Here is a 25,528-nt window from a genome sequence, read left to right on the forward strand (position 1 = left end):
ACAAACTACCATGGTACAATGAATACCATGACAAACTACAAATGAGGGACACATTTGAATTTGGCAGTGTTGCCATATCACAAATAAATCACGAAATATATGCAATATACCTAATATTAATTTATGTTACTAAACATTCTTTTTAAGTTTTTAAAAGAAGTTTAATTAACTTGAATTTAATTTATTATAATTTAAATTAACTTTAATTTAAGGATGCTATTTTTAATCAAATTACGCACCACACTAAAGCGTCAAACGCACTTATAAAACTTAACTCGCTTAAATTAGAACGTTCTTCCCGCATTTCTTATACATTTAACACCCTTTCTGGTTCAACAATTGTTGTATAATGTGTTATAGGCATTATTTTTAATTTAAATTTTGTATATAAAATACACAAATTCACACAATTTAAATGTAATAACGATCTGAACAAGTTCCAGTAACTAGCTAATACATTAACAAGACGGTATTCAGGTACCATTTCATCCCAACATTATAAGAAAATTGTCATAAAATTGAAATCTGCTAAACATCTGTTGCAATCTGGCAACTAAGATTTTCAAAATTTTGACAGTATTGCCAAGTTTATTTGCTAATCTACCAAAGGCCAATTATAATTTTTATATCCATATAAATATGCATAAGTATTTAAAAATGACAATAATGTAATAATATTAATAAAAAGTCCTCCCCGACTGGGAATCGAATCCCGGTCTCCCGCGTGACAGGCGGGGATACTGACTACTATACTACCGAGGACATGACACCAACTTATTTCAAAATTGACAGTTCTGGATCATACAGTGATTTATTGAGATTATTATTTTGAAATACAAAAGACTAATATAATTATGAAAATTTAATAAATAATACAAAACATATCACATAAATAATAATACTAATAAATATTTTATTATATGTATATATATCTTTATATAATATATATATATATATATATATATATATATATATATATATATATATATATATATATATATATATATATATATATATATATATATATATATATATATATATATATGCCAGGTTTACCACTCTCTCATCTTACGAAATAAATGATACCAATTATTCTTCAGTTAAAAGTTGGCGTATTTTTGTTCAAAATAATAACAAAATCATCCCCTATTTCCAAGTTTCAATAAAACATAAATTAAAAATAACATATTAAATATTTCCGCCATATAAATTCCACCTGTCCAACTAATTATGCAATGTCCCCTGTAGAAGTTCATAATTGTCTCAAACCTTGGAATTTGGTGACACATGGCCCTTAAAAAAATTTTCGGTATCGCGTCAAGTTGTTTGCTTATATTGCAATAAATCAGAACTTTGTTGGTCTTCAGTGGAGAACCATCTAAATGAAGCCAAATGTTCGTTTAAAATTTTTTAAATATTCATATCTACGAATATGAACATTATTTTCGGCAAAGTTTGTGTGTTTTTTGTTTTTGTTTTTTGTTTTTTCTTTTTTGGTTAAGTTAGTTATAAATAAGGAGTAAAGTGTACAGTAGATATGATAACATCGATAACATACTACATATTGAGTTGTAAGTTATGAACTATATCTGTATTTCTTATAAACTCAATGTCATTTGTTATATTTTAGAGAACTGATGAAGCTTTAGAAATATAAGGCGAAACGTCTTCAATAAACTTATGAAGTAGTTGACTTCTTTTTTTATTTGCCAACCTGAATGACCGATTAAACCTCTGAATTCACTAGTTGAATACTTTAGATATATATATATATATATATATATATATATATATATATATATATATATATATATATAATATTAAATTATATATACAAAAGGACCATTTTTAAATTCGAGAGAGGAAGGGAGAGAAAATATATCTTCTGTCTCTCTCTTACTCATTATCTTACATATGTAATGATTTCACAGATTTACTCCCATACAAATTTCCAACGTGGAGCGCGCGTATAGAAGTATAACTTCAAAAACAAATATTCATTCGTTCGTGTTTCATATAAATTTAAAAATTTTAAAAAAAATACCCGATTTCATAAAATAATAAAAATGTACTGTTGCAAAGCATATTTGAGGCATAAAACATATACATAATAAGGACATGGCAATACCGCAAACACAAATTTGACATGACGTTTATAGACAACTTCATCGGCACTTTCTCTATACTTCGGCCGTACGATTTATACTAAACATGCAAAAAAACGTTTTAGGAGTGTTTTAAAATTTGTAAAATTTATGCATTTACCCAAAACAATATGGTAGACTGGATATTATTTTATCAGAGCGTATTAGCAAAGAATATATACGCTTAAGCGTCTATATCTAATAATCAGAAAAATGTAATCATCAATATATTGGGAATTTTAGAATTATATTGATTAAATAACCAAAAACATTTGTTATTATTAATATTATAAATTTTATGAAATAACTCTTTAAGTCTAATATTCCACAAAATAATAATTTTAATTTAATATATTAGACAATTGTACGCAACTGATATGGGAATACTTCAAATTTTTTGACAGTTCAGCGTGTGGCAAAATTGTTTAAAGTGTTGCCGCCCCTTTATGGCGGGTCGTTTTTACTATTAATGCTCTAAATAGAGGTAAGTTTAAGATTTAGAATATATACTTTTGTATTAAAATGTTTTATGTATTTTTGTGTTGCAGTAGTCTTAAAACTAAGTGTATTTACTGTTATCTAATAGTTTGACAAATAGTTGACATTTTAAAAATTCCTCACTTACTATTCTGATGTTTTGGCAACGCTGTGGGGTTCTGACGTCGTAAATCTTGAATGACGTGGACGCATTATTATGTGAAAAATACTATATGTAAGTGCGTTTATATTCTTTGAATGGCCCCAGCATAGTATATGCGTCTACATGGCAACACAGCCAACGCAACATTTCGTTCTGTGAAACTTGATTGATTGACAGCTAATTTGAGGCTATCTCAGACAGAGATATGTAAAGACAGTTTTACATTATGCTATTTTCATGCTAGGCAAGAGCCATGCAAGACAGATCATGGAACTGCGCATGCCCACGGGCTATTTCCATGCAATTCCTGTGCTAGACGAAAAATTAGAACATGTTCTATTTTTCATGCTATTTTCTTGCAATTTATCGTTAAAATTCATGTTGCCAACACAACAATTTATAATAGATTACAGAATAAAACATAACCTTATCTCTATCTTTAGCGTATATCATAAATTGCCCTACACACAATGGGAATAAATTGAGATATAGCTGATTCTGATACTCTAAAATTTTACATTAGAGATCGAAACGTTTCACCAGTTGCCAGATACCTTAAAGTTATAATTAATTTTGTCCTTGATGGAATGCACTGGCGAAAATTGGTATCTCTTTTCTGAATTAAGGGATTAATTTTTTCCAGGAGCTTAAGGAAAGTGGACTCATCATTCGAAGAAAGTTTTTAAAACTTTGAAGGTCTCTAGCATCCAAGAACTCTTGGGGTAACTTCAAATTTCCCAGTCCTGCATTCAACCAAGGTTTGACAAAGCATTTTCTAGGTTTTCTTTTTTTATTATTTTTCATGATTGTTGCTACAATAGCAATATTCAACAATAACAATGTTTTCTTTTCTTTGGTTGACATCCTTCACCCTTTTAATAACCATAAATAGTGTATATTTATTTATTATATTATTTATTTTAGTACTTTATATATATACCACAGTATAGATATATACTATATTTATTTAAAATAAAATAACCTCAAATTGATAAATATTTTCTCTGTTGGCAACAATGAAAGTGGGATCTAAAATTTCACAGAAATATCTCTGATGTAAAAAGGTCAAGCTAGGCAAGAGATGTGCCATGCAAGACGGACTTGCATAGCATGAGACTTGCATAGCCTAGATGTAAAGCTGCCTTAAGAGATATCCATCCATGGTACAAGGAATACAGATCATTGTGCCATGAGAGATATCTTACATATCTCTGCTCCTGATCAGAGATATATGTAAGTATCTCTGGGCTATCTATATCTATCCACATCTATCTTCACTGAGACCAAATGTGAAAAACGTCCAATATAGAGTTGAAAAATATGACATCTGACTTGCAGAATTAACCTCTTCCAACTTCTTATAAACATCATACAGATTTTTATTCCATTTATTTGTTAGCTATGGAATTTAAAGTTGAAATTAAGGAAGAGTTTGTTGACTATAACCAAACATTAGGTGGTCAGATAAACACATCAACAAATTTTGGTGACAAGAAGCATGAATTAGAAGATAACTCAGGTATCAGTAATAAAACTTAGAACTTACTATTAAACAGAGTGATGTAATTCGTATCTTTTATTAGCTGGGGAAGTTAAATCTGAAATTAAGGAAGGGTTTGTTGAAGATAAACCAAAATATATAGAAAGCTGGCTGTCGCTGCCGATAGATCTTGTAGACTTGGAAAATGAATCTGATAACTCGGGTAAGATAAAAAATAAAAATATGTAGGGTGAAATTATTTTTATTGTTTCTTTTGACTACATTCAAAACTATTTCTGTATATCAACATAATTATGTCAATAGATTTAGATTCTCAAATTAATTTCGTGTGACATTTTTTCACTGTATATTTTACATTTTTGGAAATAAACCTCAATGGTTATAAAATTTTTGTTATTTTGACTTCCTAATAGGCTTTTCAAAAAATCTTGTGAAATATAAATGTGTCCTGAGTGTTTATCATATAACCTTGTTAGGGGTTAAACACGACCAAAATACTTTGGTCCAGAGCAGACAATGGGAGTGCCAAAAAACACTGTCTGTGACTGAAAAAAGTGCAACAAAAGCTTAATGCTTAAGTTGCAGACTCTGTAGCAGAGAACCTGTAACAGTCAACTATGTCTTGCATAACTGTGAGACACTATATTGTAGGTAGAAAATACTTTTTGGAGATAATTAAATGACTCCAAAACATGTTATCCACCCACTAGACCTGTACAACTGGCTCAAGGTTGCAGAATCCTGGTGTAGGTATCATGAATAAATGTAAGTTGTACAATAGGCCAATGTGAAAAAGAGCTTCCATGGAAAAAAAAATGTAACCAATTAGTCTTGGAAATGTCTTGTTGCTAACTTATTTTTCAAATCAGTAATTAGATAGTAATTGTAATAATTTTTTCTATATTTTTTTTTTCAATAAAATGTCGGCATCTTGCATTTTATTATATTTGAGTTTTAGGCCGTAAATATTTTAGGTTATTTGTTATACATTATAACAAATATGTTATATATTATAAGGCACAAATAACTTTTCAAAAACAGATAGTGGTATTTTACAAAGTTGATAATGATAATAACATTAATGACTATGTTAAAAAGTAAAGGTGATTAATAGCCATCCTGTGGTACACCTAATAATGTATTAACTTAATAACACAAAACTCACTCTATAAATTTTTTTGTAAAAAACATACACTTGTACATTTCTACTTTTGTGTAAAATTATAGCTACATGTTAGGGTAGATTATGGCTGGAAGCAACATTTGACAACCAGGTGAAGTTAGATAAATTTTAAGATAGTGGTTAAGTGAGCAAGACGAGGTTTGTTACTAGGCGAGGTTTATTATATGAGCAGGTGATTGATTGTGTGATAGTAATTTCGATATTTCATTCCACATTTTTAAAAGCATTAGAGGGCCTAGAAAAATATTTGCCATATGGTTCGAAGAGAGTAAACATTTAGGAAATTAAAAAAAACATTTAACTTATATTAAATTAAATAACTAAAATTTAACTTCTACTTATCTGTACAAAGCATTTCCTAAAATCTCATTTTAGGTTTTTCTTCTAAGAAGAACCGCATGGAAATTTTGCAACCGTCACTGGAAGATTCATTTAATAAAAAACAAATAAGTCTAAACTCCGAACAAGTAACATTAAATAAACATATGAAAGTTGAGACTGGAGAAGGACTTTACAAGTGTGAAATTTGTTTTAAGCAATTTAGTAAAACAAGCACTTTGAAAACACATTTAAGAGTGCACACTGGAGAAAAGCCTTATAAGTGTGAAATTTGTTTTAAGCAGTTTAGTGAGACAAGCAGTTTGAAAAAACACTTAAGAGTACACACTGGAGAAAAACCTTATAAGTGTGAAATTTGTTGTAAGCCATTTAATGAAGCAGGTAATTTGAAGCAACATATGAGAACACATACTGGAGAAAAATCACACAAGTGTGACATTTGTTTTAGGGAGTTTAGTGGTGCAAGCAGTTTGAAAAGACACTTTAGAGTGCATACTAGAGAACAATCATATAAGTGTGAAATTTGTTTTAAGCAGTTTATAACAGAAAGCATTTTGAAAAGACATTTGAGAGTACACAGTGAAGAAAACTCTTACAAGTGTGAAATTTGTTTTAAACAGTTTAGTCAAGCAGGCCGTTTGAAAAAGCACTTAAGAATGCATACTGGAGAAAAACCATATAAGTGTGAAATTTGTTTAAAGCAGTTTTGTCAAGTAACTAATTTAAAAGTTCATTTGAGAGTGCACACTGGAGAAAAGCCGTATAAGTGTGAAATTTGTTATGAGCAGTTTTCTCATAAACCACTTTTGAAAAGTCATAGCATGATAGTACATACTATTGAAAATCCTTACAGCTGTGAATTGTGTTCCAAGCAGTTTACAGCTTTATGGAATTTAAGAAGACATTTGAGAGTGCACAGTGGAGAGAAGCCTTTTGAGTGTGAAATTTGTTTTAAACTGTTTAGTGAAACAAGTAGTTTAAAAAAACATTTAAGAGTGCATACTGGAGAAAAGCCTTATAAGTGTGAAATTTGTTTGAAGCAGTTTAGTAAAACAAGCACTTTGAAAACACATTTAAGAGTGCACACTGGAGAAAAGCCTTATAAGTGCGAAATTTGTTTTAAGCAGTTTAGTGAGACAAGCAGTTTGAAAAAACATTTAAGAGTGCATACTGGAGAAAAGCCTTATAAGTGTGAAATTTGTTTTAAACTGTTTAGTGAAACAAGTAGTTTAAAAAAACATTTAAGAGTGCATACTGGGGAAAAGCCTTATAAGTGTGAAATTTGTTTAAAGCAGTTCATTGATGTAGGTAAATTAAAAATACATATGAGAAAGCATACTGGAGAAAGATCTTATGAGTGTGAAATTTGTTTTAAGCAGTGTTCTCAATCAAGTGATTTAAAAAGACATTTGAGAACACACACTGGAGAAAAGCCTTATATATGTGAAATTTGTTTTAAGCAGTGTTCTCAATCAAGCGATTTAAAAAAACATTTGAAAACGCACACTGGAGAAAAGCCTTATATGTGCGAAATTTGTTTTAAGCAGTTTAGTGAAACAAGCAGTTTGAAAACACATTTAAGGGTACACACTGGCGAAAAACCTTATAAGTGTGAAATTTGTTTTAAACAGTTTAGTGAAACAAGCAGTTTAAAAACACATTTAAGAGTGCACACTGGAGAAAAGCCTTATAGATGTGAAATTTGTTTTAAGCTTTTTCGTGATTCAAGCAATTTGAAACAACATATAAGAACACATACTGGAGAAAAACCATAAACGGATCTACAGCAGAGGATCCTTCACCTTAAACAGCTGATGACTGATGCAGAGCATTTGAGGAAAGGACTGGGAAACTGATCGTTCATGCTGATGACATGACCCTACCAGACAATTCATTCCTTGAACAGACAATATCCTAAAGCATGGATCCCACTCTTCTATCCTTACCCCACACTTGTTTACTCCTTTTTAGAGAGAAACAACAGGGCAGACAGAACTATTAAAAAATGAAATGAATGAAATTTTGCCTAGAAATACAGTGGAAGCAAGACTACACATTTAAGTAAGTACCGAAAGTTTTTATCTGAAAATGATTAAGGTGTGTTTGTTTTGTTGTTAAAGAGTAAAAACAAGATGTCTGCCAGAATAAACAAAATCCTGGATTTCTTACACTAGATTGTCAATTTTTATAAATTCTCGCTAATTAATATTCTGTGATTATTTCATGTAGCAGTAATATGATGGAAAAACATATAGACAAAAGATTAATGACTGCAGGATAAGTCACCAACATGTTTATCATAAAATTATTTTTAGTTGGTTGTACTGTTAAATCATTTTAAAGCTTAAATACTTTTAAGAATGTCACTTGAATATTGCGTTTATGTTAAAAAAAAATATTAACGAATAAATTAGATTTTAGATAAATTTAGCACTTTAAAAAGCATTCCTCAGTGTACGGAAATACTATATGACTCCCACATTTCAACAAATAGATTTTTGTGCAAAAAATGTTGAATAGTACTTTTTAAACAAATTAATTAGTTAATTGACAATTTAAACAAGAAGTTAATTGTAGTAAATTATAAAATACAGGCCTCGCTGATATTAATCTTTTGACAATGTATGATTTGTACTATTTTTAATGAGAACAAACCATAAGTTTATTTGAAATTACGTTTGAAACATCAAATCTAACGTATTTTAAATTAAAATTGTTGTTGATTCTTGTTAAATACAGTACACGAGAGAAAGGCAACAATACCATAGTTTCAGGAAAATATATCAGGTGATCCAACATTTCAAAGGTGTTGTGTCAGCCAGTATGTTATTAGAAACGAGAAAGATTCAATGAGAGATAATTTAACTTTGAGATAATGTTTGCAATACAATGGTCGTCATTTTGAAACGTCAAGATAGAATCACATAAAAATCTATGAATTTTCCAAATGATATGCCATAGATTCTCATTTAAAAAAATGTCAATGTCATATTTTTTACAAAAGACAATAAAGACAGAAGTGAAATCTGTCAAAATGCAGGAAAGATAATAAAAATAACCTTGAAAATAAGTATGTAAACATTTTGAAATATGTGTTAATTCGAAATGAATCTTAATTACCTTTTGTTTATTTTTAGCCAACAATGAAGTTAATGTAGCATTGAAGAAAGCTTTGCGAACCATTTAGAGAAACTAGACAACTTTTTAGGGAATATTTACACTCAAAATTATATATCTAAAGATTATACCTTCAAAATTTGTTAATGTAATTCTAAAAATGTCAATATGTATGTATAAGAAATATATTGTCTATATAAAGATATCTCAGTATTCAATATTTCTCAATATCCGTAAAAATGATGATTTTCTATTAACAGGAGCCATAAAATGAGATATGGAGAAACATCTAAATAACACAGTGGAAGGCTAAACTTAGACGTACCAGAAGAGTGGCTAAAGGGGATAATATGTCCGTTGCATAAAAAGGATGATGAACTGGAGTGTAAGAACTATAGAGGCATTACTCTGTTAGCATCTGCATATAAAATCCTCGGCAATGTATTGTTTGAAAGACTTAAACATTTTACAAAGGATATTGTTGGTCAATATCAATGCGGATTTACTGCTGGAAAGTCAACTACACATTAATTTCAAGCACATAGGCAGATTTTAGAAAAGTCACTAGAATATAACATAGATACGTTGACAGTGTGAAAAAATGGAACTATTTTTAATAAATCGACGCCAATTCTCGCATTCGCTGACGATATAGTTATATTGGGCAGAAGTATGAGAGACATGGTGCAGTGTTTTACAAGGCTTGTGGAAGCGGCAAGTGAATTAGGACTTGTGATAAACGAGGAAAAAACCAAATATATGTTGGTTTCTAAAAAAACCCGAAATATCCAACAGAGAATTCAAATTAACAACCATAACTTTGAGCAAGTCAAAGAATTCACATATCTTGGATCGCTAATAAACGCAACAAACACGACAAGCGACGAAATAAAAAGACGCATAGCAATAGAAAACAGAACTGTTCATGGTCTCCAGAAACATTTAAAAAATAAAAATATAAAATGTGCAGTAAAGGTCAATATATACAAGACCTTAATATGTGGGGCTGAAACGTGAACCTTATCTTAAAATGATGAAAGACTTCTTGGTATTTTTGAGAGAAAAATTTGAAACCATTGATAAAACAGAAAATCACGGATTAACTAAGGACACGGCAAATTGCACAACTAAGGATAAAGAGTTGGCTTTAACTTGCAGGGAGAGGTTCTTTGAAGAATCAATAAAAAAGTATAACTTTGATTTATAAACCCTAGGGGAAATGAAGCAAAAAAAAGTAGGTAGTTTAGTAGGATAGTAGGTTTCTTAATAAATAAAATGAAATTAAAAATAATTTGTCTTTATAAATTTATGCATCAGATAATGCAATCTACGACAAATGAGAAAGTATAGAAAAATAACCAGTTTCAATCCGTATGCTCCTATGGAAGTAAAATCAAATTCTACGAATTATAATGATCTCATAAGACATATGCACTTACCTTATCTGCTGGGTTCATGGGCATAACTTACCTAGATATATGCTACAACTCGATCTTACAGTTTTCACTAATTTCGCGCGAGGAACCACTTGTAATTCAAACGTACATTTAACGAGTGTTAAATGCCTGACTTAAGTTATTGTGACATAGACGAATACAGAGTATATTATTCAGGATCCGAAAATGAAGTCGGAAACAACCTCATACTAATGAACGATAGAATCTTTTTGTTACAAATAAATACGTCACCGATGAACACTAACATTATACAAGTCTATGCAACCCCAGCAGACCACAGTGATGAGGAAATATCAGAATTTTACAAACAAATAAGAAACCTTATAAGAAATATACCGAGACATGAACATGGTCATGGGTCATGAATATTTATTTATTAAAACTTACAAACACCACCTAGGTAGTAATTACATGTAAGAGTGCTCATTACTTGGTATAAAAATATAGACACAAAAAATACAATATACACACAAGTACAAAATAAAAACACAGAAAGTAAAACACATTAAAAAAAAAAAGACGCAAGTTAATAAAATTTTAAAATTCAATCCATTACTTATCTATTCATAACATTTTTTAAGATCTCTTACACTACAGGTAAAGAGGTCTATATCAGAGATCTTTATTAACTCATTACACTGATATTGCATATAGTTTATTATTGCACAAGAATTATATGGACTACAAGAAAATAGGTCATTACTGTTTATCCTTAGGTTGACCTTTGGCACATGAAACCTAATAAAGTTGATCAAACCACATGTCTTATATTTAACATTGTTAATGACATTATGAATAAACACAACACAATGCATGTTTCTTCTTTGCTCTAATGACTGCAAGCCAAACATTTGAAGCAACTCTTTTGATGGCGTAAGGTGAGTATACACATTGTATTTCTTAAGGTATAAATACCTTAGAAATCTTTTTTGTACCTTTTTGTATATGATTAATATGAACTTTGGCCTCAGGAGTCCATACCACTGATGCATATTCCAAGTTTGGTCTGACTAAAGCGTTATATAGTCTAATGGTTGTGTTTATACTAAAGTGTTTGGAATTTCTTATTACAAATCCCAATATTTTGTAGGCCTTATTAACAATATTTATATAGTGTTCATTAAATTTCATGTTAGCCTGTAAGTATATTCCCAGATCTTTACATTTGGTTTTCCTAGATACTACACAATTGTCAATTCTATAATTATTTTGAATGTAGTCGATTTTGCGAGTAAAAGATATGACTCCACACTTCTTAATATTCAAGATCATATTGTTGTCCCTAAACCATTCCACAACTGAGGTCAGGTCCTGCTGTAGTAACTGACAATCATTTGACATACAAAGTATGTATAGTCTTAAAAAGCTTAAAATCATCAGCATAGATCAAACTAGAAGAAAATTTAAGAGATTGTGGTAGTGAGTTGACAAAAATTAAGAAAAACAAAGGCCGTAAGTTGCTCCCTTGGGGGACACCAGATGTAGCCTGAAATTTATCTGATAAACACCTACCAATTTTGACTCGTTGAAACCTTGAATCCACATACGATTTTATAAATGTACAAGCATCATGCAAAAAACCAAACTCATTCAATCTCGATAAAAGAATGCCATGGTCAACCATATCAAAGGCCTTTGAGCAGTCAGTCATTATTAAATCTAATTGGAGTTTATTATTTATTGCCTCACTAGCAAAATTAGACAGAATGCACAGATTACTAGTTGTGGATAACCCAGGCAAGAAACCGTGTTGTTCTGGAGCAAAATCATTTTCAAAATTTTTCAGTATATTCATATAAAGAATAGATTCAAATATTTTAGCCAGTGAATTAAGAATACTTATAGGACGATAGTTTCTATATTCTATTCTATATTGTTTCTATTACCTGATTTAAAAACTGGAGTAATGGTAGCCTCTTTGAGTTTGTCTGGAAAGGTGTTAGTTTTAAGAGATTCTTCTTCTTCTTCTGGTTCCTATCCGTTTCGGATGTTGGAAATCATATTGGCAATCATGACCTTGCTCGCTGCGGCTCGAAACAGCTCCGTTGAGGTTTTCTTAAACCATGTTCTTAAATTCCGCAGCCATGATATTCTCCTTCTACCGGGTCCTCGCTTACCTTTGACTTTACCTTGCAATATAGACTGCAGCAGGGAGTAACGGTGCTGATTTCTCATAACGTGTCCCAGATATTGCAATTTTATGCGTTTGATCGTAAACACAATCTCTGGTTCCTTCTTCATTTTTTCTAGAACTTCCTTGTTCGTGATCCTTGCTGCCCATGATATTCTCAGCATTCTTCTATAAAGCCACATCTCAAATGCTTCAAGTTTTTTAATAGTGGTGTCTGTAAACGTCCATGCCTCCGCCCCGTACAACAACACAGAGAAAACATAGCATCTCAAATGTCTCATTTTTGTATCCAGGGATATGTTGTGACTTTTGAAGATGGCGCTCATTTTGTTAAAGACCGTTCTTGCCTTTCCTATGCGGCACTTTATTTCCTGTACATTGCTCCACTGTTCGTTTATAATAGTTCCCAGGTAGCAATACTGTTTTACTCGCTCTATCTGCGTCCCATTAATGTATAGATGAGCCCCATTTATATTCTCCTTGCTGACAATCATTTGTTTGGTTTTGTGGGTATTAATGTTTAGTCCGTACTGTTGACTGTACTCGTTTATTCTGTCCATTAGCCTCTGAAGTCCCTCTAAACTATCTGCTATCACCATGGTGTCGTCGGCATATCTAAATTGTTTACTCTTTCACCATTTAGAAGGATGCCTTCGTCTATTCCGTAAAGAGCCTCGTTAAAAATTTTTTCTGAGTACATATTAAATATCAACGGCGATAGAATACATCCCTGTCTAACTCCGCGTAGTATTTTTATGTGATCTGTTTCTTCTCCGTTAATTTTCATGTATGCGGTCTGATTCCAGTATAGTTCTGAAATTATTCTGAGGTCTTTGTCATCCAGGTCTGCTTCTTTTAAAATGTTTATCATCTTTTGATGTTGAACTCTGTCAAATGCCTTTTCATAGTCGATCAAGCACGCGTATACGTCGCAGTTAACGTCCCTGCATCTTTGAATCAGTACCTGTACTCCGAAAAGTGCCTCTCTGGTACCCACTGCGTTAATGAAGCCGAACTGTCTGTCTGATATTTGTTCCTCGCACTTCTTATAAATTCTTCCATTGATGACTCTAAGAAACAGTTTCAACATGTGGCTCATTAGGCTGATTGTTCGATATTCTTCGCACTTTTTAGCCCCCTGTTTTTTAGGTATCGCTATGAATTCTGATTCTAGCCATTTATCAGGGATGATTTCTGTATTGTATATTTTATTGAAGACAGCCGTGATCCAATTTATTCCTTCATCCTCCAAGAGTTTTAAAAATTCTCGATATTATCAGGCCCTACAGCTTTTCTGCTTTTCATCAGTTTTATTGCTTCTTCTACGTCGGTTTTAAGTATGTCAGGGCCCGTCATCCTCTCTGAAAATGGATGCCTATAATCCGTTCTTTGATCTTGAAAAAGTTTAAGAGATAGATTAAATAAATGTGATAATGGCTTTTGAAATATATCAGAACATCCTTTAAATATATAGGCAGGGATATTATCACTACCTGTGGCCTTTTTTGGTTTTAATTTTTTTATACTAACCTTCACATCTTCTTCACTAATAACTGAAAAGTTAAAAGATCCCTGTGAACTACCCTGATGTGTGGATGATACCTGATAAATTGAGCTAAAATGATGAGAGAAAGCCATGGCAATATCCTGAGGGCCTGTATATGTATGATCATTTAAAGACATCTCGTGGGGAAAACCGCTGGTTTGTCTCCTACTTCTTATGAATGTCCAAAAACTATTTGGGTCATGCAAAATGTTATCTTCAATATTATTTTGATGCTGCATAAATTCATTTTTGATTTGCTTTTTAATAGTATTTCTAAGACTCTTGAATTTATAGTTATCGATAGCACTAGCTTTCCTTATTTTTATATGTTTGCTTAATTTGTTTTTTTTGTCATGATTTTTTAATAAGGTCTATACTAAAATAAGCTGGATATTTCTGTTTTATAATATTAATTATGGTCATGGGAGATTTCAATGCTAAAATAGGTAACGGAAAAGAAAGGCAACATATTGGTCCTTATGGATTAGGAGACAGAAATCAATGAGGAGAAACAATGAGTATCTTTGCAGCTGAACATGACTTGAATCGTGCTAAACACATTTCACAAACTACCACCTAGACCCTGTAACAAATAAAAAACGGGTGTGGCAGTCCAGTGGGACTGCCGGTGGAAGTTACACTTCTATACACGCATTTGCCGTTACAAATTTATTTGTGAGTCAATCTGCACAATCATTACATATGTAATTCTATAGTTAAGACTATAGCAGAAAGAGAAACAGAATTAATAACAACTTACTAACAATGAAGGATTTAATCAAAAATGTATATATTTATATATGTATAAAAGGAGTTGAATGCAAAAATTTTTTACACATACTCTGCAGTAAAATTCATTGTTTATTTTGTTATTAATATAATAATACAATACAAATTAAACTGCAATATTCATAAGTATTTAAAAATGACAATAATATACATAAAAAAATACACTACAATACAGTGCAACATAATTCCATATATAATAATACAATACAAATTAAAATGCAATATCCATAAGTATTTAAAAATGACAATTATGTAATAATATTAATAAAAAAGTCCTCTCCGACTGGGAATCGAACCCCGGTCTCCCGCGTGACAGGCGAGGATACTGACTACACTACCGAGGACATGACACAAATGTATTTCAAAATTGACAGTTCTGGATCATACAGTGATTTATTGAGATTATTATTTTGAAATACAAAAGACTAATATAATTATGAACATTTAATAAATAATACAAAACATATCACATAAATAGTAATATTAATAAATATTTTATTATATGTATAATATTATATGTATATATATCTTTATATAATATGTATAATATTAAATTATATAGACAAAAGGAACATTTTTATATTCGAGAGAGGAAGAGAGAGAAAATATATCTTCTGTCTCTCTCTTACTCATTCTCTTACATATGTAATGATTTCACAGATTCACTCCCATACAAATTTCCAACGTGGAGCGCGCGTATAGAAGTATAACTTCAAAAATGTGGTACTGCGAGGTTTAGGACGCCAATGTAACAAAAATGTGTATGTCTAATGTAACACAAGTATTTGGAGTAATGTAAAAGATAACAAATAATTTAAAGCTGACTAGCAGAAGGTGCCGGAGAGTGACTACTTGACACTCAAAAGAGGATTCGGCCAATTTGCATGCCCTACAGAGACCGTAGAATAAAAAAATGAAAGACAAGGTAATAAACAATATATATATATATATATATATATATATATATATATATATATATATATATATATATATATATATATATATATATATAACTAATGTAAATAAAAGTGATTATAGAAGTTGCTCCAAAGTGTGAGTGGGCGCCAGGAAAGTATTAAACAGGTATTAATTGAAATATTTAGTTTTCACCAAAAATTTAATCTCTATCCAAATATATAGTCTAATTTTTTTTATAGCTACCCACCACCAATTATGTACAGTCAACCTAGTTACTTATATACAAAAAAAAATAAATTCCCTGGTTATACACAACTGATCCTTGATGATCTGAGTTTACAAATAATAAAATATAAGAAAAATTTTAATAATTTGACCTAAAAAGGTAATTTACTTGCCTACTAGAGATGTAACTCTGTACTTCAGCTTTCAACTAAATGTTCTAATAAAGTAATGAGGACACTATCCTGACGGGATAGATGTCCAAAGGTTTAAATATATAATAATAAAATACCAATAAACAACTCTCTGATTAAATATGTACACATAAAACCGTACAACTGAGTTAAAAGGGAGGATTTAAAACCTCAACCTACTTAGTCCCTAAATATGATTCGGTATTATTTAGAAAAAATGACGTTTTTTTATTATGTAAAAATAGTATGATTTAACGTTAAAAAAAAATATTATATAAAAAAAATTAAAACTAATGAATAAGCTTAATATATTCTACACTCTGAATGAAGGAGATACTTCCCGCTGGTTTCTCAAAGTTGTCCGGGAATAATAAGGTCAGATCTGGACCTTTGGGGAACAGCTACGTCAGAAAAGGTGTAACTTCGACTAGGTACTAACTTGAACCTTCTTCTTTAAAAAAAAATTATCCCAAAAAACAAAATAAACAAATTCTTCTGCTTGACTCCCAAAGTAGGCTAAAAAAACATTTGTGTTAGAGTTCTTTCTTACTCTTGATACAAAGTAGGGAAAAACACAAGGTTTATGAACCTTGAAAGGTTTTATAAAGGTTACTTATGAAGTGTGAAAGCAAAAAAAAAACTTAATAGTTTTGTAAATGATGTGATCTTCGTATGGTTTGACAATATTTTAAGTAAAATGGATTAATTATATCGAAAATTTTAACGAAAAGCATGCTATGGATAATAATATATTTTATAATATAAAAGAACGGTATAAAACAGAATATTTTTATCGATACTTTTAATAGATAATAGATTGTTTTAAAGATAATTATGTTTTAAGGCCGAGAAGTAAAATTAAAATACATATGATTTTATATGAATAACACTTTCGATTTAGATGTTGAATATTTCTTAATGAAATTATGTGAAAAATTTCAGATAAATATATCGACTATCAAATGAAAAATGACAATACTATAGGATATAGAAATGGCTGATGGTTTTTATGTATTTGTTTTATTGATAATTAAACTGAATATAGCAACTCTGAACTTACCAGCTCAGAGTGGCTATAAACCAAACAGGACACTTAAAAAAACCAAACCAAACTTTCTGCTACTTCTTCTCAAAAAAAAACTTTTAATATTCTAAAAAACCTTTTAAGCCATCTCTTATTAATTCATAAAACAGGTTTCTCGGGTACATAGCTTCCTTTGAAGCTTCAAATATTCCCATGTACTCAGCTTCGGTGCTTGACAATGCACAGTTTTTTTGTTTCCTGTTTCTCAAGATATTACAAAACCAGAAAGCTTAAAAAAAATCGTTGCCCAATCAGGCATTTACAAAATCGTCAAATTGGGAGCTCATTTTACAAAAATTTAAGCCGTAACCTTTAGTCCCCTGCTCAGGTTGAACCGTGTCGATTATTACTGCAGCGAGCTTTTGACATCCTCTTTGATGTCTTCTTCAGGGCTTCCGAGGTCTGTCTCCCGAGCCCCCAGACACCACTACACTGATCACTAATCAATGCATTACTGATTTTACAGTAATTATATTTTCTCACCTACTAGACATTCCTAGGACTTCATATTTCAAAATAAAAATTAACCAAATCGATTCAGTCGTTTGCAATTTATTATAAAAAAAGTTATATAAACATAAAATGGCGTTTGTTAAATATAATACGAAAATGTTTCCGTATAAAGATATTAGTAAAGTTGTCCATTCTCGGTATTCTACATTGGATTTTTCTTACACTAAAGTGTGCAATTTCATATGTTTATTTAAATTATACTTTCGAGAAAACTTCTGCAAACAAATTTCACACTCATGTTTTTCTCCAGTGTGTGTTCTCAAATGTTTTTTTAAATCGCTTGATTGAGAAAATGGCTTAAAACAAATTTCACACTTATAGGGCTTTTCTCCAGTGTGCACTCTTAAATGTTTTTTCAAACTACTTGCTTCGCTGAATTGCTTCAAACATATTTCACATGTGAATGGCTTTTCTCCAGTGTGCACTCTCGAATGTCTTTTCAAATTACATAAAGAAGTAAATTGCTTGGAACAAAATTTACAGCTGTAAGGGTTTTCAACAGCGTGCACAACCATGTTATGGCTTTCTAAAAGTCGTTTCCGAGAAAATTGCTTAAGACAAATTTCGCAGGTATATGGTTTTTCTCCAGTATGTTTTCTCAAATGTATTTTCAAATAATATGCATCATTAAACTGCTTAAAACAAAATTCACACTTGTGAGGCTTTTCACCACTATGCACTCTCAAATGAACTTTCAAATTAGTTACATAACGAAACTGCTTGAGACAGATTTCACACTTATACGGTTTTTCACCAGTGTGCAATCTCATATGCCGTTTCAAAGCATCTATATGAGAAAACTGATTAAAACATATTTCACACTTGTAAGGTTTTTCTCCAGCGTGCCTTTTTAAATGTTTTTTCAAATAAGCTCCTTTAATAAATTGCTTAAAACAAATTTCACATTTATAGAGTCCTTCTCCAGACTCGGCTTTTATATGTTCATTTAAATTATTTTTGTGATTAAAACCTTTAGTAGGTAATGTTACTTCTTCGGAGTTTACATTTATTTGTTTTTTATTAAATGAATCTTCAGGTAACGTTTTCATAATTGCCATTGGGTTCTCCTTGTAAGGAAGACCTAAAATAAAAAAATCCTGTAATATCCTGTGAATTTTAAATAATGCTTTGTATACATGGTAAGTTAATTACTACTAAAAAATAGCTAATTACAATTCCATTATGTAACTTGTTGACTAATATGACATTACATGTAATATACAGAGAATATTAAATAACACCACAAAAAAAGCATACAATAATTGACAATTACAAGGGTACATGTTAAAAATGTGAAATTTTGGAAACTGAAAAAAAAATAAAAATATCACAAATTTGAATGGTTTTTCTAAATTAAAAAGAAATACAGGTTTTTTAAATTGCCAAAATATATGCACTGTTTGAACAATAATGCAAAATAAGTTCCTAGGCTTTATGCTTCTTAAAATGTAGAATGAAATAACGAAAATAACGAAAAATATAAAAATAAAATATAGTGTGAATTTTTTGCAAAAATTCTATAAAACAAGTTTTGTGGTAAAAAATCATTTTATCCTGTCTAAAAAGAAACTATTTTAGACAGGCTCAACAGGTCCGAATCGGTAGTTCAGTGATAACTATTATTCACTATTTTTTTAAGTGTTCATTTTAAAACATAGTGACTTTCCAGCCACCGAATTTCATTAAAATCAATTTAATAGATTTCCCATTATAATGTTGCAATCTAAATTAAAAAAAAAAAATTCTTTAAAATCTTGCACAACAAAAACTAGACCATAGAGAAGTTTGCCAATTTTTTTACTTATAAAAGCATTCTATCATCTAAAACACTTTATGGAATTGAAATGTGATTATTTGAGAGACCTCAGGCACAGAATAAATAACAATCAGAATGCCCACTCTCAGGTGCCGCCTTTGAAGTTTATAAGCACTCGATCGCGATATTTTAAACGGAAACATAGACTCGAATTGAGAAATGTGTGACAAGCTACGACAGAACTGTAATTTAAATTTTTAGATATTAATAATTTAGTACATTTGAAATATTTAATCTATTCTTCAACTAAAAGTGCGAATAAAATGGTGCATATGAGGAGCCTAGAAGCCAAGGGGTACAAGTGCAATTTTAAACAAAATGGAATTAAGTGCACTAAGTAGTTGCTATGGAGTCGAATATTTTTGTGGCAAAGGGATACAAGCGTATCACTGTACAGTGCTGTAATCTAGCGGATGGTATAAGTACTACCTCAAATATCAGCTGTTTTCCTGAGAAGCCAAGAGGTACAAGCGCCACTTGTACTCCTTGGCCTCCAACTGACTGTCATCAGAGTTGTTTATTGTTGAATGTTGTACACGCTTATCGAAAATGTTGCTGTCGTATCTTTTAATTCAAACTTTACCCATATTATTCTACAATAGTTGGCAACTTTAAGAGTAAAGTAACCAAAAACCTTAATCGAAATGGACATCGCAAGTATTGTAGATGAAGAAGAACGGGAGTCTCAACATAACCTCTTTAGCAGTAAGTGAAAATTCTGTAAAGCCCATAGTATGTGTTTATAAAGGCTATGAATCACATTATTATCAGATAAAACTAGCGCATGTCTTATTTTTTCAGACAACTCAGATGCAGATTCTACATACCAGCCTCAATCTAGTGACAGTGAATCCGCAGTATAACCTGAACTCAAGACCATGGAAAAAACATAACAAACACCCTAGTAAGAAGAGGCTGAGAATGTTAAACAATTGGGCACGGGTACATGCAAAACAGGCAAGAAATGAAGGACACCTTTATACTGACCGAAAAGGAACAATGCATCAAGCAAAGCGTATGGAAGAGTAACCATAACTGTAAATACGGTTGTAATACAAATATCCCTAATGACAAATGCCAATCTATTTTTGACAGTTATTGGGGACTTGGAAGCTGGGACCTTCAAACTTCTTTTTTATGTTCTTGCATTAGCCTTCAAGATCCTGCAAGAAAAAAACCTAGTGCGAGCTATCTAAAGAGAACAAGCTGTACTTAGACATTAGGAGAGTATAGAGTATGTAAGGCTTTTTTTATGAAAACCCTTGATGTCAGTAATAAACGAATAACTAATGTTATAATGAAAAAAATGACCAGCACAAACTCGGTTTCTCACAAGGACCAAAGAGGTCGTAAAGCTCCATCGAATAAAACAGCAGATGAAACCATTTACTTAAAGGTTCAGTCAATATCTGGTTCTTTTTTTGGAAGCCAAGGGGTACAAGTGCTGACTCTTATCACCTTATCAAGGATTGTAAAATAAGGGCAAAAAAGTGTTTCATGTGTATAAAACAATTACTTATAATTTTAAAGGAGAGTTAAACTTAAACCTTCTTTTTCTCATTATCAATATTTAGTCACTTGTACCCCTTGTCTTCTAGGCTCCTCATATTAGGTCTATATTTGCCGTAAATAAATTAAACCAGGTTAATTTTTCTATGCACACCAAATAAAATGTCACTGAACAGCACTGGTTGCATTTAAAACATGGCGGATTCTGTCTACACGAACAATGTGCGCACTTATTTTTTCAAGCAGAGTGGGCATTCTGATTGTTAATTATTCTGTGCCTCAGGTCCGTTCAGATCTAGATTTATGAGGCAAATTACTATTGATGGTTGTTTTTGTTATTGATGGTTGTAATAGTACAATAATTTATGTTGCTGTTTTAACTATTTCTTTTTGTAATGACTCTTACATAAATTGTGATAATTTACCATAACATTGTAAAATGTTCGTATTTTTGTAAAAATATGTATTGCCAAACTTGGTGATTTTTTGTAAAAATGAATACTTATAATCTTACAGACTCAATCATGTAAATGTAAATATATATATTATAATAGAGGAAAGTCAGGTTTTGAAACCATATACTTTTATCTCTTAGTAATTATAAAATTAAGTTAAAAATAACTTGTAACATTACTTGTCTTACCTGAGTTATCTTCATATTGTTCATTCTTCAAGTCTCTAAGCTCGAGAGGTGTAATTAGCAGAGTCTCAATATATCCTTGTTCATCTTCAACAACCTCTTCCTTAATTTCAACTTTTACTCCTATAGCTAATAAGTACTTATTCCATCATACTGTTAATTATATTTTTTTTATTTGTCTTACCTGAGCTATCTTCTGGTTCATTCTTCAACTCTCTAGGATCTAGAGATGTAAATAGCTGACTCTCTATATGTCTTTGGCCACCTTCAACAAACTCTTCCTTAATTGTAAATTTTACTTCCATTGCTAATAATTATCAATTACATTACATTAACACTAATTTTTATTACTCGTTATACCCGACTTATTTTCTTCCGGTTCTCTCTTTAAATTTACAAAATCTGAGGAGGATAGCTGACTATGTATACGTCTTTGGTCATGTTCAACAAATTTTTCCTCAATTTCAATGTTAAATTCCATAAGAAATCAACTGAATAAAAATATTTTCACAAATTTTGTAAATTCTGTGTTTGTTTAGGTTTAGGAAACAAGGGAACTAAAATGACATATGACATCGTTCTGGATGTAAGAGCATATATACTTCATCTAATTTACTTACCGTTGCACGTCATAGCCCGTGAGGTCACTTGATACCAACACGAGATATTTAGGCGGTAGGTATGTTCTTTTTAGAATAATTTTGCCGAGTACACTGGCATTACAGCCACTAGACATATTTTATTATATACGCGTAGAAATAATATTTAAAGATTTCTATTAATGTTAACTTAAAGAAATGCACAATAATATGTTTCATTTAATTTGTGTAAATGTATTACAAAGCGTTTTTATGAAGAACATTTGTTCGGAATACACTGTAACTGTAATCGAACGAAGGTGAAATTTTGGCATAAATTGGTAACACTTACTTGACAGTTGCGGTGTTGACACTTTAGTTTTGTTTTTATTATTTACTATTAATTAAACTGTTGTTTTTTAAACAAGCGGCTTAAATTGTTTTTAACAAGATTATTTTTTAACTCTTGTTTTGTTTCTATTTATTTTAATAGAAACAAAACATTCAACAATCTATTAAATATTAATTTTAATTTATTTTGTTGTATAATCCACTTTTGCAATAATTATGTGACCTATTCGATTTAAAATGGATTCAGGAATTTTTTATACTTTGGCAACTATGTCAACTTCGATCTCTGACGTAGATAATGACGTGCAACGGTTTGTAAATTAGACGGGCTGTATATTCTTTGGTTCCATGGTACACTTTGGTTCTACCAAAGAATATAGACGCTTAAAGCGTCTATATTCTTAGGTTCTACTGTGGAGGAACCTCTACCTCCATGGTACAATGAATACAGAAGGTATGATATTGCGCATGACATTTGACAGCTGGCCCAGGAGTGTGACGTAGTCAAGACCGCTCGAACCCATTATTACAGCTTAACGTACTATTTTGTACTAGCTATTTTGAAATTATGGTCAAAAAATGATCAAATTTTTTTTTAATGTTTTGTTTTGATTATAATTGAATAAAAAATATATTTTCAGTAGCATAAAACCTTTACTTTTCCTAGGAATTCAGGCGAAATATTTATTGTTGTTTTAATACATATATAAATGTATAAAGTATATATAAAGCCTGAATAAAAATGAGTACCTTGGGTAAAACCAGGGGAAATAATAGACGGTTGAAGCGTAGCACTGACCATGTTACCTTCCTTGTATACCGTAGGCCCTAGATATAGCAGACTACTCTGCTATACTCCCAAAGCCGCGACAGCGGTATAAAACGGGAGACTACTATTATTATTATTAATACATATATACTCGGTTCGCTATTCCCAGTCCGAACTGTCTAGTGAATTTAGTAATTATTTTTTGCGAAGTTAGTTACTTTTTGACAGACTAAAAGTCGCTGGAAATTACTATACAACCAAGCACACGTACTCATAGCCAACTAAATAGTAAATAAAATAGAACTTTGCGATTTACCGACAATCAATATTTATTTATCTGCACCATATAATAAATAGTTATGTTAAATTATAACAACTAAAATATATTTTTTAAATACAATATACTACCTAAAATTTGATGGGTTTAGTATACACTTCCACTATTTAGAATAATTCTTCTTTTTTTAAAGAAAGAAGTCTGCAATAGTAGGATAATTGAGCTATTAATACTGAGAAGTAGGAATTGTTGTGTTGTAGGTTTCCGACAATGAATCTGTCAAAATATACCTGAGCTAAACGAATGAAGTATACCTACTAATAATACAAGCTTTTTTTTCTGTATGCAAATCCTTTGAAATTTAAAAATTTTCTGCAGAGGAAATACTGTGAATAGGTAAATAGTAGTAGATTTGCATATTTTGTTCCACTGTCACTCATTTCCCAGCAGTTTTACTGAAATAAAAACTAAATAGATTACAATAAAGAAAAATCTGTTGTACAATTCAATATGGTATTTTAGATGAGTTATAATGAAATTTAGTAAAATAAAAAATATACACATTACTATAACCTACCAATTATTATATGCAAAATTTACTTATCAAACAATATAATAATATAAAAATAAGGCACAAATAAGTTCAAACGCAAAACACAATAAATATCGACTTAGACGACTTTACACCGGCAAGACAGAAGGCTTGTATAAAAACAAAAGTTCGACGATAATATCGGTTATCTGCAAATTGCAAGTTATGAGATAATAAATATATTTTAAAGTAACTCAATACTGACTGAGTCATCTATTTTATAATAGAAAAATAATTTCGATATATGCTTACATATGTCTCTTTATACAAATATATACGCGTCGCAAGTGAATATTCCACATCTTTATGAACCATCGCTGTTAAAAATAGGTGCTTTTAAAAACATTTGGATAAACCGAGTGATGTGCATAGTTATGCAACTAAAAAAAAACTCCATTATATCTTTCATTTTATAGATTAACGAAGACCCAGAATTCATATGAATATATCAGTTTAAAGCTTTTTAACACGTTGCTGCAAAATTGTTGTTATTTTTTTAGACAGCAACCTTAAATGGTTCTTTCATATCGATTTGTAAAATAAGAAACTAGCCTCAGCCTGCTATGTAATTTGCAGTAAGAACTGTTTCGGAAGAAATCAATTTAGCATTTTCCAGAATAAGATATTTTTCTTTGTTAAATCATGTTATCATTATTAAAATATATAATGTTATCATTATTATAAACAATACCAAGATAATTTTATGTTTGAATATTACAAAAGATGTCATTTAAAATGTTGTGCAATATTGTGTGACCTCACTACACTACAATATTCGATGGCCAGCTAGCTCATCCGATGTTTGATTAGTGTCAACAACTATATGCTCAGAGTCAATAAATAAAAATTGAGCTCGATGTGTCGATGGTCAGAAAAACAAGGTTCAAATACGCCCACTCTGTAGATATTTTCAGAAAAATTTGTCATAATGTTGTCGATGCAACTACTGGACTGGGATGTGATTCTAGTATAATCGTTTATAGTTATTTTTTGACCAATTATAGGTTCAACTAGACTAATTAGGAGGAAGGGTCATATAAACACTCTTAATATGTTTTAAAGAAAGAATGTACAGCTATGTTTGTAATAGTAATTTGTTCTCATAAAAACATCTAAATTCTTGTCTCAATTATGCCAGAACTAATTTAATTTTGAGAGCGATTAGTAAGATCGCTTTTGAGTGGAGTTTAAGAAGAAGTGTTTAAAGGAAATTACAAA

At 30.7% G+C, this 25,528-nt stretch overlaps 2 protein-coding genes across 5 annotated transcripts; one reads left to right on the top strand and one right to left on the bottom strand.

Annotated features, from left to right (window-relative positions):
- Positions 1-2,854: 2,854 nt before the first annotated feature.
- Positions 2,855-10,319, top strand: LOC140443939 (uncharacterized). The gene is made up of 4 exons (XM_072535465.1): positions 2,855-4,303; positions 4,368-4,487; positions 5,844-7,868; positions 8,945-10,319. The coding sequence occupies exons 1-3, from the start codon at positions 4,186-4,188 to the stop codon at positions 7,580-7,582; spliced, it is 1,977 nt and encodes a 658-aa protein (XP_072391566.1). The 5' UTR covers positions 2,855-4,185; the 3' UTR covers positions 7,583-7,868; positions 8,945-10,319.
- Positions 10,320-15,875: 5,556 nt separating this feature from the next.
- On the bottom strand, positions 15,876-22,441 carry LOC140443967 (uncharacterized). 4 transcript variants are annotated; one of them, XM_072535523.1, is made up of 5 exons: positions 22,104-22,430; positions 21,928-22,008; positions 21,747-21,872; positions 17,242-18,859; positions 15,876-16,697 (listed from the first exon to the last, which is right to left on the bottom strand). In XM_072535523.1, exons 1-4 carry the CDS (start codon positions 22,222-22,224, stop codon positions 17,937-17,939), a joined length of 1,251 nt encoding a protein of 416 aa, XP_072391624.1. In that variant the 5' UTR covers positions 22,225-22,430; the 3' UTR covers positions 15,876-16,697; positions 17,242-17,936. The 4 variants fall into 4 exon arrangements, with proteins under 4 accessions (XP_072391624.1, XP_072391616.1, XP_072391632.1 ...); XM_072535515.1 differs by having other exon boundaries at positions 15,877-16,697; positions 21,928-22,050; XM_072535531.1 differs by lacking the exons at positions 15,876-16,697; positions 17,242-18,859 and adding an exon at positions 18,899-19,085 and having other exon boundaries at positions 21,928-22,050; positions 22,104-22,441.
- Between the last annotated feature and the right edge of the window lie 3,087 nt (positions 22,442-25,528).

Source organism: Diabrotica undecimpunctata, chromosome 1, assembly GCF_040954645.1.
Source record: "Diabrotica undecimpunctata isolate CICGRU chromosome 1, icDiaUnde3, whole genome shotgun sequence".
NCBI lineage: Eukaryota > Metazoa > Arthropoda > Insecta > Coleoptera > Chrysomelidae > Diabrotica > Diabrotica undecimpunctata.